Genomic DNA, 17,727 nt, shown 5'->3' with positions numbered 1-17,727 from the left:
AAGTGCTATTTTTTTCGTAGTACTTTTCCTCCCTTCTGCAGAGCAATGCAAGATCAGCCTGACTCTTCTCATTACTTACCCAGCTGGAAAGTGGATTTGAATAATGTTTACTAGGGAGCCTCATTTCTCTCACTTGTGAGACCCAAGGAAGAAACGTTTATGTTGTGTCTGAAACCTGTGCTGCATCAACATTCACCAGTACATCTGTTGGGTGCTAGGGGTGACCATTCCTAGCAGATAGTTTTGCAAATCTTCTGAGACTTTATGCAGATAAATGTGTTTTGTCAGATTCCTTCAGTTTTTTGGGTTTTTTTCAGGGGGAGAGTGGGAAGAAGGATGGTGATTAGGAACAAAGCAGGGAAGTAAATTCTTCACATACATTTTGCAGGAGCCAGGTTACCACTTCTACACAGATGCAAAGTACTTCAATGGGGCTACAGGAAAGCTGGGAGGGGCTCTCAATCAGGGAATGCAGGGAGGGGACGATGGGGAATGATTTTGAGATGAAAGAGGGGAGATTTAGATGAGATTTTAGGGAGAAATTTTTCCTATGAGGGTGGGGAGGCCCTGGCCCAGGGTGCCCAGAGCAGTGGTGGCTGCCCCATCCCTGGAGGGGTTCCAGGCCAGGTTGGATGGGGCTTGGAGCCCCTGATCCAGTGGGAGGTGTCCCTGCCCACGGCAGGGGGTGGAACTGGATGACCTTTAAGGTCCCTTCCAACCCAAATCATTCTGTGACTCTATGAGCACTTGTAAATAACAAAATTAACCGGACTAAATTATCCACTTGAGATTTGTGGTTCACATGATGTTGTTTCTACATTTTCCTCCTGTTTGTTTTTGCAAAGCCAACACCATGAGAAAAAAGCTTGCCTTAAAGTAGAAGAGGGAAACAAGAAGAGCAGTCATTTGCAAAGGACAGGCAGGGCACCTCAAAGGCTTCCCTCCAAAATCAGACATCTGGAGCCTTTCTGATACCCTTTAGGGTGAGAGCTACCCTGGAAAACGACCCAACACAAACACCAACAAAGTTTTCTCAAGCTTACCTGTCACATGGGAAAGCCAAGGAGGAAAAACTTCCAGGACTGTCACCACAGGAGCAGCTGCCTGGGACGCAGGGCACCTGTGACAGCAACACGGATGGAGCTGAGCAAACTGAACCAGCACCCGGGTCCCAGCTGCCTCGGGGACCAAAGGACGTTTGGAGGAGGATCAGAGAGAGACCCAGCTTCTTTGGGGACCACAGGACAGTGCCAGGAGGGGCAGAGGGAAAGCTAGCTCCCTTCTGGGTCAAGGACCACATCCCAAAATCTGGGTTTCACTCCACAGGCAGGGCCGCTCTGAGAGAAAAAGCTGCGTCCCAGACTCCTTCCCACCCTTTCCTGCCATCTTTTTCCCCATCCTAGAAGGGAAAGGCTCGCTCTTACCTCACACCAGCACGCTGCCAGGACTGAGAGGCTCCTTCACAGCACCCTCCAGAAGGTTTGGGGCAGCCACTCCCTGTGGAGCAGGACCCGCCCTCCCAGCACACCTGCCTTGAGTAAAGTGATTAAAGACCCTCAGAGACCAAACCCAGTGCACGAGACACCACAAGCAGCAATGTCAGAGTTGCCTTTTTTCATCTTCAAACAACAGAAAATCAAATTTCCAAACAAAACAGCAGGCTTCAGCTTTTCACCTCATGCCTAAATGTAAGCTGTAAACAGCATCAATGCCCAAGCAAGGATGGAATCCCTCCTGCCTGGGTTACTTTCCACAGCTAAATGACATTAGAATGGAGGCTATTCCCATGGATAGAGCAGCCACGAGGCAGCTGGCTTTCCCACCTTGTCCTTGCACCACCAAGGCATTGCTGACACAAATCCACTGCTACAATAGGAACTGTATTCCCAAGGAACCCTGCCAGGAGGGGCTGGGTGATAGCAAATCCCACGATCCGGGCTTCCTTCCACAGGCAGGGCTGCTCTGAGAGAAAAGGCTGTGCCCTAGGCTCCCTCCCACCACCATTTTCCCTGCACAACCCCACATTGCCAGGGCTGAGGGGCTCCCTCACAGCATCTTCCAGAAGGTTTGGGCAGCCACTCCCTTTGGAGCAGGACCCGCCCTCCCAGCACACTTGCCTTGAGTAAAGTGATTAAAGACCCTCAGAGATCAAACCCAGTGCACAGGAGCTTCCACAAAGCCCAGAAATGCCACAAGCAGCAATGCCACAGATGCCTTTTTTTCACGTTCAAAGAACAGAAAATCAGATTTCCAAACAAAACAGCAGGCTTCAGCATTCCTCCTTGTGCCTGAGTGTAAGTTGTAACAGTGATCCACGGCTGAGAAACAATGGGAGCCCTCCTCTATGGGTTACTTTCCACAGTTATGTGACATGAGAACGATGGCTGTTCCCACGCACAGAACACAGCCACAAGGCAGCCAGCGTTCCCACCTTTTCCTTGCATCGGCAAGACATCGCTGACATGAGACCACCACTGCTATAGGAACCGTGTTGTTCAATTTATACAGCAATAACAATCCACTTTGGCCTTCTCCCTGCAGGAATAACTATTCAAAGCCTGGAACCTCAAAGCCTATAGCAAGAGCAGGAGGGCAGCCCAAGCCCGTTCAAGTTCTGAGTGCAAGGAATTAAAAACCAAAGAGAAATGTCAAAATATCCACCACAGCACATGTTCAAGCCAGCCTCAAAAAAAGCATTTTCAGAAGCTATATCCAGTAGACAAGAACTGACCTTCCCCTTACAAAATGCCACAGGGTATAAATAGAGCAGCCTCTTCAAATATGCAGCTCCAAACTCCTGCGCTATTTGTCATGAATACTTCTCAGTCTGCTTCAAGCACACTCAAACAACAGGGCACTTTTCTCAGTACACTCAGAGCACTGGTTAGCTTGAACTGGAGTCAAAATACCTATTTCTGAAAAGTCACAGGTCAAAACCAAAGCAGAATCGGATCAAGAATGCAGCCTTCCTGTCTCCCTTTTGACCAAACATTTATTCTGTAAAGATACTCATCATCCCCCTCTCTCTGGCATCGTAACACTTTGGAGACACTGCTATCATATATGGAACACTCAAGCAGCTCACCCACCCAAATACATTATAACCCCTCGTAGACAGAAGATAAGAAGCTGTTACAAATGCACACAAACACAAGTTGGTGCAATCTGAAAGCAAATCCCAGCTTTTCAGCAGGCAATGAAAAGACAATGAATTGTACATCTTCCTCTCTGCAATCACCACCCCTTTGGAATCCATCTCTTGCCAGGTCTGGATTGGTTGTATGCAAGATGACTCTACTGGCACAAAGTAACACCTCTTAGAAAATAAGATATGTAAAAAACTTGGCTACTGGGGTATATATAGCGTACTAAATCTAACTTCAAGCTACCATTTCATGAGTCATCAGGGTTCATTCTCCCTTGCACGTCTTCTGAACAGTTTGGTTCACAGGCAAATTTAAAAGATGACGGCATGCAGTCTTTCCTACTCTGTTGAAATGAGGAAAATTGTCCACTCTGGTTTAGAAGTTCTTGTTTTTCTGTTCTTCAGCTGACGCACTGAAAGCTTACACACACACTTCATTTTAACTTCTCGTTTGTGCTCAGGCAGACAGATCAGTGGACATAGCAACGCTGTACACAGAAAGCTCCTGCAGTCACAACAGCCAAAGCATTCTTACACATGCGTTCTTACCAATTTGACTGCTTAACTTACAGAATAACATGGCAAAGTTATGTAGTATTACCCTGAATATTAAATGTGTTTCAGGGAGGCAGAATAAATGTCTGTAACGAGACATAATGTTGGTGCTTGTATACTGTATATTAAAAAAGAAATGAGCTCAAAGGAGGAAAAAATAAAGCCAAGAAAGACAAGACAGCTTTAAAACAGACAAGATGGCCATGCCAGCATCCCATATTATCCCAGATGAAAATAACTCTTTTCCCACTAACAACAATTAACAGACACATTTCGCTTGCAGGCAAAACCTGGCTGCTGTAGTGTAGCTTGGTTTTATTTATGTCCACAAATATTTCAAAAAAATTACAAAATACTCAAATGGAGAGAACACAGAAGTCACGATTTCTGGGTTTCTACTCTGTTTACACTGTGTTATCCCATGGCAAACTACTCATATATACATTAAGCTTCAAGATATATATAAATGTAGCAGTCAGAATGTACACTCTGCTTTAACGGTGCAGTGAAACAAGCTCAACCATGACGACATAGAACAAGAGAGACGTTTCAAAAACACTAAAGCAAAAGTAAATAAAACAAAAATCAACTTTCAAAACAGAGGAAAAATAAGAGAGATTTCTTAAAGAAAATCAAAAGGTCTGGGTTGTTTTAATAGGGCATCGAACACCAAAATGGCTTCAAAAACCACTGCATGTAAAGTTGTAGTTAATCAATAGTCTAAAATGGAAGAATTTCAGTGCTTATTTGCTGAATTATGTGAGAAAAAAAACTCCTACAAATTATCAGAATGCTTTTCTTAGAAGAAAAAAAGAAAAGAGATCAATGAACAGCTTTTGAACAGACTGCAAACTTCAGCTGAAAAAAAAATACAGAGAGAGAACACCGCCGGAGGCAATTAGCTTTTTTTTCCTTAAGAAGAACCATAGCTAAAAATAACACCAAAAGAGAAGGGTCAGACAAAATGGCTAGAGTGACTGAACTCCCTCAAACTCCCAAATTCCACATGGTAAAAACAAGGAGGGGAGGTTTAACTGAAATGTGCCTAATGAGACTTTTGAAAAGTAAACTGAGGCCCTCTCTCTGCTGAGCAGACTGATCTTAGCACTACTCCTCTGTTAGCAACAGTGAAAACTGTTCCTCAGGAGAAAACCATCTTGCTGATCACTGCAGACAGTGACCGAAGGCATCAACTGAAGATGACTTTACCATCCTCGACCTCACGGTTTCCGAATTTCAGAACACTAGCTGTTCCTTTTAATACCTTCACAGAGAGATCAAATATAGCAGATGGAACTGATTAAATGCTATTGCAGTTCTTAAGCACTGAGAAATCTGGAATGGAGGACAGAAAAAATGTAAGATCAACATCAGCTGAAATAGTCTTCCTTTCTCCCCTATACACCTTTCCTTAAGTGGACCTAGAATACCCTAATGTGTATTTTTAATTGGTAAATTGATGTTACTCACTGTCTGACACTGGGCACTGTCTGACACTGGTCTGAGATCCATGAGGTGGACAGAGCACTGTGCACGCCACGCCTTCCATCAGAATGCATGATTAACTACAAGTTTATCAAACATGGCTCAGTACAGTCCTATGACACAACCATCACACTGAACAGTCTACAACAGCAGAGAGAGCACTCGGTGAGTTTAAGAGAGAGAATGGGGGGATGTTATGCACCAGCAGGAAAAATGGCCAGCAGATTCAGATGTCCATTGGTTGCATCACCTTCTGCTCCAGCAAAGTAAAAACACAGAAAAACAGTAAAAAAATAATTTCTGCCTCGACAGTAAGTAGAGCTGTCTCCAAAGTAATGGTCACTGGCCTTCTGTGTGTTCCTCTCCTTTTACCATCCTCATGGGACCTAGCCAACAGGAGTTATTCTGCATGGACCTGTTGTGTTGGGAGTCAGTAAATGTTACTGTCCATATACCCGGTTAATCCCAAAGCAGCGAGCTCCTGAGATACAGAACACCGGTGGCAATTAAGAAGTTTTTGCTTACAAAAGCAAAATTAGAACAGTCAAAGAGAAATACAAACTGTTTTTTCGCAAAACAACTTTAAGAATATTAACTGAGTTGCCTATCGGCTTTTCATAAGAACATATCAAACGTAAGAGGCCAGAAAGAGCACGTCCTCCAAAAACGTGCCTGTGCATACAAAATTCTGGCTGTACTGGTTTGAGTCACAGAACGTTTTATAAAAGAGATTTTAGAACAGGCTATTTCTTTGAACCCTTGCCTAAAGTCTTAAACCAATGTAGATTGATTAAATTTCAAAAGGTAATAGGAAAGAAGTGTATTATGGCCACACTGGAAATTAACCCTTGAAGTAGGCATCAAAAGGATAAGCTGGTTCCAAGGGACACCTGCACTGCTGAGAAACCCAACTCAACAGAAATCACCTTCAGAACAGAGAGATGTAACACTAACAAAAAAACCCAAACAAACCAAAAAAACAAGAACAGAAACAGTCATTTGCAACATTATCCCTGCAACTCCCTTTAATGCTTATTGTTGATATTAAACCAAATTTCAAGCTTTTACCCATTTGAAATTATTGATACCCATTGTTCCCTTTAATTAAAGGGATAATTATATATATATATTTTATTAAAAAATCAACTCTGTATTCTGTCAATACCAGGTAGGAATTCACAAGTTGTGATGTTACTGAAAATCAAGATAAACGTTTCTGGAGTTTTGTTTTGTTCTGTTTCTCCCCTCTACCCAAAAAAAGTTATTTACAGACTTAAAAAGCCATGCTGCAGAACTGAGCTCTCTTTAAAATTATGAAGATTTCCTACAATGTATTAAAATAAAAGTAGATTTTTATTATTATAGCACTTGGATTCAGAGCTTGTTATGTCACCTACTTGCAATCCTTGTTTTTTTTAAAATAGCTATAGATGCATCAAGTGTCTCTTCACGCACAGTGACTTGTGTTGTGAACCTGATTCTAGCACCTACTCAAAACAAACTAGTAAGGAAAAAAACCCAAGATTGCAGGAAGTTCTCTGAATATTTCACACAGTCCTGTACTCTCAATAGGCTTCTGAATACGTTGTCATGCAGGGAGACCCACACGAGTCTTGAGAAATCTTCTCTACAAATGAACACACTGCTGATAAGTCTCTACTTGCTGGGTGGTTGATTCTGTTTTAAATATATAAAGAAATCTTTATAAGATATTCTTTTCCTTTTGTAGCTCTTATTGTATGTAAAAATGTTCCACTCCTTCCCAAGGACTGGGGTTTCCATAGCCAGCATTACAAATAAATAATTAATTACAACTGTTTGTCGCCTTCTTTCTTCAGTCGACTGAAAGAGAAAGAAAACTCATTTTAACATAACGAAGGAGGTGTCACCACACTTCAGAGACAGTTTGCCTTCCTACTAACCTCGCCCTCCTGCCCTGAAGGGAACAGAGGCTGCAAGAGGACTTGTGAGCTTTCTGCACAGAACTGAACGCCACTGTAACAGCAGCGATAACGCTGTCTGCGTTGGAAGGAAGTGATGACCTTTTTCTACTTGAAGTGCTCCTTACATGTCAGCGAGATTGCTGGTGCCAGCTCATCGAGCTCCAGCTTTATCTGCAGCTGCAGATGTGACAGGCGGCTGCAGGCAGACTGGCTGCCCCGCGGCACAAGGCCAGCAGGGCAAAGCAAGGACTGAAACACCAGAGTAAAGCAGTGCAAGGCAGGGGTTTAATACACCGTTTCCTATATATCCTTGCCACTCACAGATGCAGAAATATCCCTGCTAGGTGCTGGTGGCTTTTTGTTATTATAGCAATCATTGCCAAACAGGAAATATGTGCTGTCATATAAGGCAGGCCAGGAGAACCACTCTACTATCAACACCATATAGCATTCTGTAGAGAAGGAGCTCTCCTGATCCATCTAGGCATTGTCTGCTCTATTACTTATACATTTCAACTTCCTATTGCCTTCAGCAATTTCTTAAGATGCATCGAATTCCTCCCCTGTCCTCATTCAGAAAGCTTCTTACCCACTCTTCTCCACTGCTCTCAAGGAAAAGAGACGTTGAAGCAGCAATCAGAGCATATATCACACAAAAAAACTCCAAACAGATGTAATTCTGCAATGTGAGACCCAACTGGTCTACTTCTCATGCCAGTAATTTGGACCTAGTTTCCAATTTGCCCTATCTCCTCTGCCCAGATTAGGTTTCAGTACAGCTTCACCACCTTCCCTAACTGCATCAGGACAATAACTCAGCACACAATAAGGCAGGTGGCAATTTAGAAGAAAAAAGATGGAATGTGGATAAAAAACAAGCTGTAGCACCCCCCAAGTCTCCAAATGCCTTCGGTGCCTCTCTCACCTGTAATAATCTTCCTGACTTGGTAGATGACCACCGTGCATGTGAGGATGCCCGTGCAACCACTGCTGCTCCATTGCCAGTCTTTGCAGCTCTGCGGACTGGGCGTGCATGGCCTGCAGCTGGTGGGCTGCTGACATCGGAGGTGGAATGGCACCAGGCAGATCTCGTGGATAAGGAGTACCTAAGAGAGATTTTCTCCTTTTTAGACATCTCTTTGCTATGCAGAGAGTTGTCCCAGGAACCTTTCTTTTTTTTTTAAACAAACCAAATAATCAACCTTTGGCAGTAACTTAAGCTACAGCTCAACTCCACCAACTCCCCTCCTAAAATATGTTAAGGAGCCAGAAAGACACAGTTGAGGTCAAGAGACAACCTTCATAGAGGACTGTAAAATGCTCTCACCAAAGACTGGATGCCGGAGCATTTCATGCTCGTGAGGTGGCTGCCCTAGCAACGGGTTGGGGATGGTCCCAGGTGGGTAGGGAAAACGTGCCAAATGGGGTCCAGCTGCTAAAGGATCCACCAGCGGGTGAACAGGTCCTGCTGAACCTTTAAAAGAGGGAAAGAAAGAAAGCAATCATCTGCTTTAGGAAGCATCACTCACTATTGGGAGATCAAAAGCCCTGTCTGACTTCAGTTAGATCAGCATTTGGCCTAACTCGCACATAACTACCAGAGGCACAGCTCCATCCAATTTGAAACCCACTGTTCTATCTTCAAGTGACATCTGCTTACCAAATAGTCTCAACTGTTAAAGCAACAACCCAGGGCTTTCAATTTCTACAAGAAAAAGACATCCACGAAGCGGCAGGGGAAAAAAACCCACTTCTTTTAAAAAAATTAAGCAACTAACCCACCTGAGCTTTCATTTTCAGATGTTCCTCCCACTCCCCGCCAGCACAAAGAGCAGCAGTGCTCGTTGATCAGACCTTCTCAGCCTAACACAAGTAAATTGAGATGCTGCTGGGAAATCTGTTCAACACTGGAGACTTAAAAAAAGATATCCTACTGCACAGCTGTGTTTCACCCTTTCCTGGCCTTGCAAGATCTCTCCTGTGTACAGTTTTTTTAAACTGCTTATCATGATATTTCTACCATATGTTCAGAGTGCAACCACCTTGGCAAACACCTTAAGTGGACTCTGAAAAAAGCAACCTGCTCTTCAGTCTTTACCTCCCAGCTCACTTGTTCTCTATCCTTGTTGGTGTGCCTGCACAATGGACTGGCCTGGGGAACAGGCCACTGTTATGCCAGAAAACAGAGATAAAAACCCAACCAAATCCATCAGCAGCTGGGCAAATCCATATCAGCTTTATTTCAACTCTGTAGCGCTGCCAAACGTGAGGCCACCTCTTGATCTGTGGATCGCTGGGCCAAATTTTACACTCTGCTCTCCTAGCAATCTCCTGTTCTTGACTTTTACAAGTTAACTCAAACATACTGCTACAAACTGAACTGCTTAGGTGGATTTTTCTGGAGACTTCTTGGAATACAAGATGGGAAAGATCCCATTTCTTTTTGTTAGTGCAAGTGAAGCTCCCACAGATAAACTGAGGAAGGAATACGCTCAACTCCGATAACTACACGGAGAGAAAGGAAAACAAGAGACAACTGTGGAATGCTTTACCACAGCATTGTGACAGGGAAAAACAACGTGATCTTCTTTAACTATCAATCTCTGACACTCGGCCTCTTTCTGAAAAAAACCTCTGATCTCCTCACAACAAAGATGCTCAGCGTTTAGAAATGCTTCCCCAAAACTCTCTCCCATTTCTCCTTACACACACGAAACTGGAGGATTACCAGTGACATTTAGTACAGCAGCACTTAAGCATCCTTCTGACTTTACCAGTACTACTTGACAGACCAAAAGCTGGCAAAAACCTCTGTTGGCAAATAATGACAATGTCACCACTCTTGTGTGGAGAGGGACAGCTGTAAAGCACTTCTCTAATGCTGTTTTACCAATGGGATGAAAAAAAGACACCAGCAAAACCTAAAACCCACTCCATCAGCTCATCTGAAATCTCTGCATGTTAGGCTGTCAGCAGATCACAGAGGAACTGCAAAGGGAAGGAATACAGCACAGTTGACACAGTTTTCCATCAGCTCGTATTGGTCCAGAGCAGAAATGTGTGGTCATTTCACCCTCTGTCCACCCCTGCTCAAGGAGACACACAGGTTACGCATGTTAGGGCCGTACCCACCTATGAAGCTACTCTGGAGCAAGAACTACTTGGAGATGCTTGAGAGCCCCTAACTGAATTTTAACCTGGCATCTGAGATTAAAGCCAAATTACTTTTCAAATGCAGGTAAGAGACTTGACAAGGCTTTGATCTGGCTTTGTCTGCCGAGTCTCTCACTAGACAGAGAGTGAGAATGTACCAGCAATAGTTTCATCCAGATCAAGTAACTGGGGGACTCACCCGCAGAGGCGGGGACTTACTGACAACAGAATCACAGAATAGTTTGGGTTGAAAGGCACCTTAAAGATCATCCAGTTCCAGTGCCCAGCCATGGGCAGAAACACTAGATCAGGCTGCCCAAGTCCCCATCCAACCTGGCCTTGAACACCTTCAGGGATAGAGCAGCCACAACTTTCCTGGGCAACCGATGCCAGTGCCTCACCACTCTCATAGTGAAGAAATTCTTCCTTATGTCTAGCCTAAATCTGCCCCTCTCCAGTTTATACCCGTTGCCCCTCATCCTTTCACTACAAGCCTTTGTAAACAGTCCCTCCTCAGCTTTCTTGTAGCCCTTTCAGGTACTGGAAGCTGCTCTAAGGTCTCCTCGGAGCCTTCTCTTCTCCAGGCCAAACAACCCCAACTCTCTCAGCCTGTCCTCCTTGTACAGACACAATCTATGACAAACTGCTTCTGCTATCAAGGGGTTATTATGCAAACCTGCCTCACACTGAACCAGTCCGTAATTCGTGCAGTCTCAACCCAAGCCCAAAGCTGACAGCTTTAGGAATGCTGATACTCACCACTATCGCCTCCTAACAGTAACCCCCTCCAGCCCTGACCAGTCTCACAGGGCCCTGCTGATAGCCTTGATACACACTTCGGCTTCTGCAACAGCACTCAAAACTCAAAAAAGCAGACATCCCAGCTATGTTTAATGCATACCGCTCCAAGGCAAAGTATGCTCCATTTGCTTGCACAAACACTCCATTTGTAGCTGGCTGCACCAGAAGCTGCACTTTAAATACTTGGACCTTTTTTTCTTCTTCCTTAGCAGCTACTGCACCTGGGGCCTTGCTTGCTGTTTTCTACCCAGTCTGCCACCAGAAAATCAGAAAAATCCTGCTTAGTGTCTCATCTTCCAGGTTCCAGACTGTAGTAACCACATATCTTGCTTTAGAAATGAGAACTGCATAAATTCATTTGAGACTAAAATACTTTGGGGGGAAAAAAAAATCCCACGCATAGGAATACTCTGCTGCAAAAGGTGCCAAACCATAAAGTCAGATGGTTCTTACGAGAATTGTGACACAGGATTTCAGCTCAACTAAAGCCAGATGGTGGGCATGTCAAATGGCTAAAGAAATGAAGTCTTTCTCCTCTAACTTGTCTTTTTTCAGCTTCTCTATGTAAATTCCAGCTTCAGCTCCTCTCCAGTTTTAACTTTTAGCAGCCGGTAGCATTGGCAGTGTCACCAGTTACATGACAGCTCTCCTTGTGAATTTTCTTCTCCTAGTGGGATCCCCACCGGTACAGCAGACACCACTGTAAGGTGGTGCTCTAGAACTCCAGTACTTTAAATATAAACAAAAAAAAACCCCAGCAAAGCTTTTTACAGTCTCAAAATTGCTGTTATGTTACCATCATTTACTTTATCACTGCTATTGGTCTACCCTACTGAAAACTAACTGTTTGCATTTCATTCATCACAACCTTATACAGCACCGAAGCCACATCAAAATCAAGAGGAGTTTTGCCACTTGAATTCCAGGAGTCACAGTCTGCTTGGTTCAGGTCAAGTTCTGCTAACAGCTGATGAGAGAGATTCCCCGGGCAACTACCCAACCCATTTCCCTGGGCTCACCTTGATGTAAGGGATCCTGCTGATGTAGGTGTAAATGCGAGTGTATGTGTGAATGTTGATGATGGTGAGGCGTAACATTGAACATCTGGAGCCGTGCCAAGGGGTCGTTTGTCAGCGATGCCATCCGCTCAGCATGTATTCTCTCTGCTGCCAGTCTGTCAGGGTAGCTCATTTCAGGCCGTAACTGTGGGCCTGCCAGTGCAAGTCTCTCTCTTTCGAGGGGGTTCAAACCCGGATGGAAGGAAGCAAACGGGTGAGGTCCTGCTGTTGGGGGAATAGTCAGTGCACCATGCCTGGCAAAATGCTCCATCGGGTTAGTAGCTGGGTGCAGTGCATCCAGCTCCGGGGGCTTGACCTCGAAGCCAGGTTTCATTCTCTCTCTCAACTCCCTCTCCCGGATTTCTCGCTCCCGGATTTCCCGTTCTCGCAGCTCTCGTTCCCGAATGGTGGGATCCACATTGTAGAGGCCAGGCATATGGTAGGCCAGCAGTGGATCAGTGGGGTTCAGGGGGACAAAGAAGGGATGGTTACGGTTTGTTGGTGACATGACATGAGGACGGGCATATTCACTCAGTGTTCGTAATGCAGGTGTATCCGGACCAATATAAGGTGGTACAGCAGCAATGGTCGTTGGCGGAGGTTCAAATGAAGGTCTCATGTGTGCTGGCCCGCTGAGCTGAGATTCTCCAAGACGGCCTTCATGGGAGGAGCTGGATACCTTCTGCTGCACAGAACGGGGGAAAAGAATTTTACTTCAACACATCTGACTTAAAAACACAGCAGGCACACACTTCCCTTCCTGTGCTTCAAGCTCTACAAGGAGGCAAGTTCAGTCTGCTGAGCCTTGCGGCTCCTGCAGCTGTGTGCTCCAATCTGCTTTGGGGAAGAACTGGATCTTGTCTGTCCTGTGGGCCAGACAATAACTGCTCTGTAGCAACAGCCTCAAAGCTACACCAACTGCTTTACAGTCAGCAGAACAGCAACCAGCTGGGACACATCACAGCTATGGGAATGGCTAGCTGGTACACATCACTACACACCAGTCTTGTCCGCAGAGTGCTCTTGCTCTCCTCTCCACACTCGCCTGTAACCCAAAACTTACTAAACACAAGGAAACTCATCTCCACAATGTGCAACACAACGAATTCCACTCCTTTCACATCAGGACTTTCCATCGTGCTCTCCCCTCACGTACAAGAGCTGCACACCACTTTTGGGGGTGGAATGAGTACAGCTTAACCGTGCAATTGCGCCAGGATCCCTATCCCCAAAATAAAGCCAAGTCCTATACAGGACAAATCCTTTCATAGGACAAATCCTTTCATGGACAGATGCTATATCCTGTCTTTTATAATGCTACTGAAACACAGTGCATATCAGATCTCTGAAATGCACTCTGGAATAGGAAGACATCAGCATCTTCTGTTTCAGCATGAATACTCTATTACAAGCCCATCAGTTCTGTGGGTCCAGAAGTGATCATTCCTTTCTGACAGGCCACAGAGAAACAAATCAGTTGTACTGGCTCTTTATACCAAGACTGGAGTTCAGGTCTCCTCATAAAAAAAGGTTACATGTCTTTAATTAGTTTATTAGAAATCCTAGAAGTCTTCAGATCCCTTTTTCCAGCAGACAGCACGCCTGTGCCTGCACAGCAGAACAGGGTGCACAAACGCATTCACCATCTCTGCACAGAGCGCTTTTTTTACTGCAAGTACAGGTAAATACTTGGCCTGGTTATCCCCAGCTGCATTGGCTTCCCACACATCAGAAACAGAGTGGGAATAGAAGCTCTTCATGTCCTTCAAAGAGAATAAAGTCCCAGGCAGGCCAGGAGGTGCTCATAGCCGGTTGGCTTTCACTCCATACGCACCTACTTTCACAAATACCTGATTGCACATGTGTTAAAGTGCTTCTGGGGATTTGCATTCTGGTCACCATCCAGGTCAGATCCTAACGTGCCAACTCCCTTAAACAGCTCTTAGCTACAAATAAACCTACCACAGCTCGTTCTGCTTCTCTTTCACGTTCCCGCTCCCTCTCTCTTTCCTTCTCCTTTTCTTTTTCTCTTTCCCTCTCTTCTCTGGCCTTCTGCTCTGCTTCCCTTTTGGCCTTCTCGATGACCTCTTCTCTCTTCTTGGCCAGTTTCGATCCTGCCAGAGGCATAAAGTATAAGTCTGCTCTTGAGCACGAATTGTAGCCACGGTCCAGATGCTTATAGAACCTGAAAGAAATTAATCAGAAAGTGCTCAGCCCTGGGAAAGATGCAAGACTCTGCAATTTAAGAACTCTATGTAAAAAAGAAGAAATTGCCACTTTACACTTACACAGCAGCACTACCAGCTTCCCCAAAAGCCATGAGAAAATGAATTGTACCATATTACTCCACAGACAAGCAGAGCACAAAACCCCTCTCACAATCACAAACTGTAACGCCCTGTCTGAATACGTTGGTGGAAAGAGCACCTTTCCAGAAAAACAGAGCAAACCCATGCTAGCGAGAGAGCCTGACAAGATGCACATATAAACACACTCAGCTCCCACAGGAGCTCCTTTCACAGAATCATAGAATCACTAGGTTGGAAAGGACCCACTGGACCATCGAGTCCAACTTTCTCAGCTTTTGAGAGTGCCCTGCTACCCACAAAAACAGAGCAAGTTAAGGAAGCACAGCTGACAACCTCCATACCTGGCTGACTGACTGGCATGGCTTGGTGTATCCACCACAGTTGGCTCTGGTGATGGACTTCGGGGTGGAGGGGGAGGACTTTCTGGTTCCTCAGCTTCGTCTGGGACTTCTTCTTTGATTTGAATAGGTGGTAGCGTGCAGGCTGTCACCACTGGCACGTTCCCACTAGAAGCTGCTGATGTGGAGATGGAAGTCTGAAGCGGGATGCCAGGCACAGCGGGTGGTGTGGAAGTGGAAGGGCAAGAAGGAGGCGTGATGGAAGGTGGGCCTCCGGGGACAAACGGATGCTGGGAAAAGGGGGGCTGGGAGGATACCTGATGGAGTCCAGATGGGGGATGATTAGCAGGGGGGGGAAGGCTCTGACTCTGCGTCAGTATGGGAGGCTGGGCTTGCGAAGACTGCAGTGGCTGGCTCTGAGGCATCAGCTGCAAAGGAGGAGGGTGCGCAGATGGAGGATGATGAGTTGAGAGGGAGCTCAGAGGCTTTAAAGCAGGTGGTGGAGGCAAGTTGGAGTTCATCGAGAATGGAGAAGGGCCAGAGAGATGAGGAGGATGCTTGTGGGATGGAGCAGTGGGGAGCTGAGGGATGGGGGTGGTAGGAGGAGGTTTGATATGAGGCATGGCCATGGGTGCAGGGGGCAAGGGCTGCTCCCGTGGAGGCTGCGCCTGCTGCAGCGAGGTTGTGGTTGGCAGGACAGGCTGCGTCACCTGAACCTGGAGAGCGGAGTGAGAATGAGATGGCGCTTGTGTCTGAAGGGGAACCTGAGACTGAGATGACTGAGTGGGGAGGGAGAATGGCTGGGAAGGTACAGGATGAGGCAGGAGGGTCTGAGCCTGCAGGCTGTGAGGGGCAGGCTGGGCCTGACTGTGGAGCGGAGGCTGCGAGTGAGGCTGTGACGGGGCAGGGGTGGGCTGGCTCTGCGACACGCTCATGGGCTGTAGAGGCGGGTGGGGTGACGGGAGTCTCTGCGGGTGCAGAGCAGGGGCCTGCTGTATGTGAGAATGGGGAGGTGGAGGGGCAGGGGCCTGAGGCTGGCTGGGGGGCTGAGATGCTGACGGTGAGACCTGTGGTGCAGCTGAAGCAGCACTCGACACAGCTGGCAGCGATGCTGGTAACTGGGCCGATACAGGTGGTGTAGGAGGAGGAGCTTGGCCAGAACCGCTCTGTGCCTGAAGCACTTGGGGCTGTGCCTGCAGCACTTGTTGTTGAGCAGATGAATCTGAGTCGCTCTCATTGTCTTGAGGACTAGGGATGCTAGGTGATGTGCTCCGGTTATCCTGGTCAATGTCCTTGGGATCGCTGCTCCCTTCGTCATTGACGCTGCGGCTGTCAGAGCTCTCACCTTCGCCCTCACCCTCTGACGGAGAGTTTGGCCTGCTGATCTCCTGCAGGGAGAGGGGAAGAACAACCACCAAGCATGAGAAAGCTGCACACAGAACATGCCATATGATGCAACCTATTCCACAAACACAAGTGCAAGGGCCAATATCTGAACCTCAGAGGACTTAAAACAGCTCAGGCAACATAAATACCCAAAGTGAGAGTGTAAAGATAACAGAGCCACACACTTTTTCAGTGGGGGCAAACTGAAATAAAGGAGGTTCTGCCTCAAGACCAGGAAACATTTCTTCACTACAAGGGTGACCAAGCATTGAAAGTGGTTGCAGAGAGAAGTTGTGGACACTCCATCTTTCGAGAGACTCTTTTTGGTTTGTTAGCAGGTTTGCAACCCCTTTCACTCTCAAAATGCTCGTAAGTGGGACTCACTTGAGTTTTGGATTTTTTGGCATTGGATCTGTCAGGTTCCTCTGTGTCAGAAGCTGCCTTTTCCCGCTGCCTCTTGGAGTTCTTCAGAGGAGAAGACACCTCTTCTTTTATCTTCTGTCACAAACAAAGCATAACACAACAGTTACCAGTGGTGTAAATGCAAAAGTCAACTGAGCATACGCCAGAGCTACTGTATTTACTCAAATAAAAAATTAGAAAGGTTCCTCTGCAGCAGGAGAACTGATCAGAAGTTGAGATAGTTGGTATTTAACAATGCAATACGCATCTGTTCCTTTGTCCAGTTGCAGGGGAATCCATTCTGGAGGTTCTGCTTCCACCACCGCCAAGGAGCAGCTCGCAGAAAACCTGCACCTACATACTTGAGCGAATCCCTTTGGAGGTCAAGTTTAAGAGGGAACCCCAAGCAGACTGCAATTTTACTTCTGCAGACAGAAACCCAAGGAGCAGTTTGCACACAAACACCGCACATGTTTCTGACACAGGGTAGCAGGAAAAAGGAACATGGAGTAAAGCATTCCTCATCACATGGTTTCAAGCTCTGAAAGCAAAGGAATACTTTAAACAAAGCAGTTGTCTTCAGCTGTGCAAAAACAAGTCCTTCAGGAACTCAGACCAGATCAACTGTCCCAGTGTACTCCTCCAACCAAGACCAACACCGGTTGTTAGCAAAGGATGAAGCAAGCATTTCTGAGCTGACTGGCACAGGATAAGCCTCTTTCTGGAAGTCTTGCTTTACTCCTGGTATTTTGAGAGGGTTATTTTTATATCCAATCAAATACAGGGATAACAGTTAGTAGCTATTACAAGATTACTACCTTCTTTCATGGCCTGGGACAGCTTCATACATCACATAATTACCAAACCTAACTTTGCATTTTGCTAAGTTTTCAGTTTTATCACGTGAAAACTTGCTCTGTGCTCCAGTTCTGACTTAGGATCTCTCTTAGGTTTATTTTTAACTTGCCACTTCTCAATTTACGCTGCCTAATAGCCAGCCTTCCCGCTTTATCTGGCTTAGTTTCTTCAGTGCTCTCTTGGAAAGGCACTTACTCATTCAAACACACTAAACTGTCAGCTTGCTCTGAAAAAAACAAGCAAATATACACACAGAAGAAGCCTCAATTACTACATATTCATAATCTTTGTAAG

The 17,727-nt window shown here is 45.8% G+C and overlaps 2 protein-coding genes across 11 annotated transcripts in view; both read right to left on the bottom strand.

The window, feature by feature from the left end:
• The window catches only part of SAMD11 (sterile alpha motif domain containing 11), a 233,663-nt gene extending 227,314 nt beyond the window's left edge, over positions 1 to 6,349 (bottom strand). For all 4 annotated transcript variants that reach the window (XM_054085465.1, XM_054085468.1, XM_054085467.1 and 1 more), the window contains exon 1: positions 1,044 to 6,349. The gene's annotated coding sequence lies outside the window, so the exon portion shown is untranslated. The remainder of the gene's footprint in view (positions 1 to 1,043) is intronic.
• Positions 6,350 to 6,487: 138 nt separating this feature from the next.
• Positions 6,488 to 17,727, bottom strand: part of RERE (arginine-glutamic acid dipeptide repeats) — a 232,565-nt gene continuing 221,325 nt past the window's right edge. For 5 of the 7 annotated variants that reach the window (XM_054085457.1, XM_054085459.1, XM_054085462.1 and 2 more), the window contains 7 exons: positions 16,558 to 16,671; positions 14,791 to 16,175; positions 14,103 to 14,325; positions 12,102 to 12,825; positions 8,456 to 8,602; positions 8,054 to 8,234; positions 6,488 to 7,027 (listed from right to left, as the gene is read on the bottom strand). In XM_054085457.1, the coding sequence (XP_053941432.1) occupies positions 6,994 to 7,027; positions 8,054 to 8,234; positions 8,456 to 8,602; positions 12,102 to 12,825; positions 14,103 to 14,325; positions 14,791 to 16,175; positions 16,558 to 16,671 (2,808 nt within the window). In that variant the 3' untranslated portion in view covers positions 6,488 to 6,993. The remainder of the gene's footprint in view (positions 7,028 to 8,053; positions 8,235 to 8,455; positions 8,603 to 12,101; positions 12,826 to 14,102; positions 14,326 to 14,790; positions 16,176 to 16,557; positions 16,672 to 17,727) is intronic. The other 2 variants (XM_054085460.1, XM_054085461.1) reach the window with 2 other exon arrangements.

Source organism: Cuculus canorus, chromosome 21 (assembly GCF_017976375.1).
Source record: "Cuculus canorus isolate bCucCan1 chromosome 21, bCucCan1.pri, whole genome shotgun sequence".
In the NCBI taxonomy this organism is placed as follows: Eukaryota; Metazoa; Chordata; class Aves; order Cuculiformes; family Cuculidae; genus Cuculus; species Cuculus canorus.
This window is presented reverse-complemented; position numbering and strand designations above follow the sequence as displayed.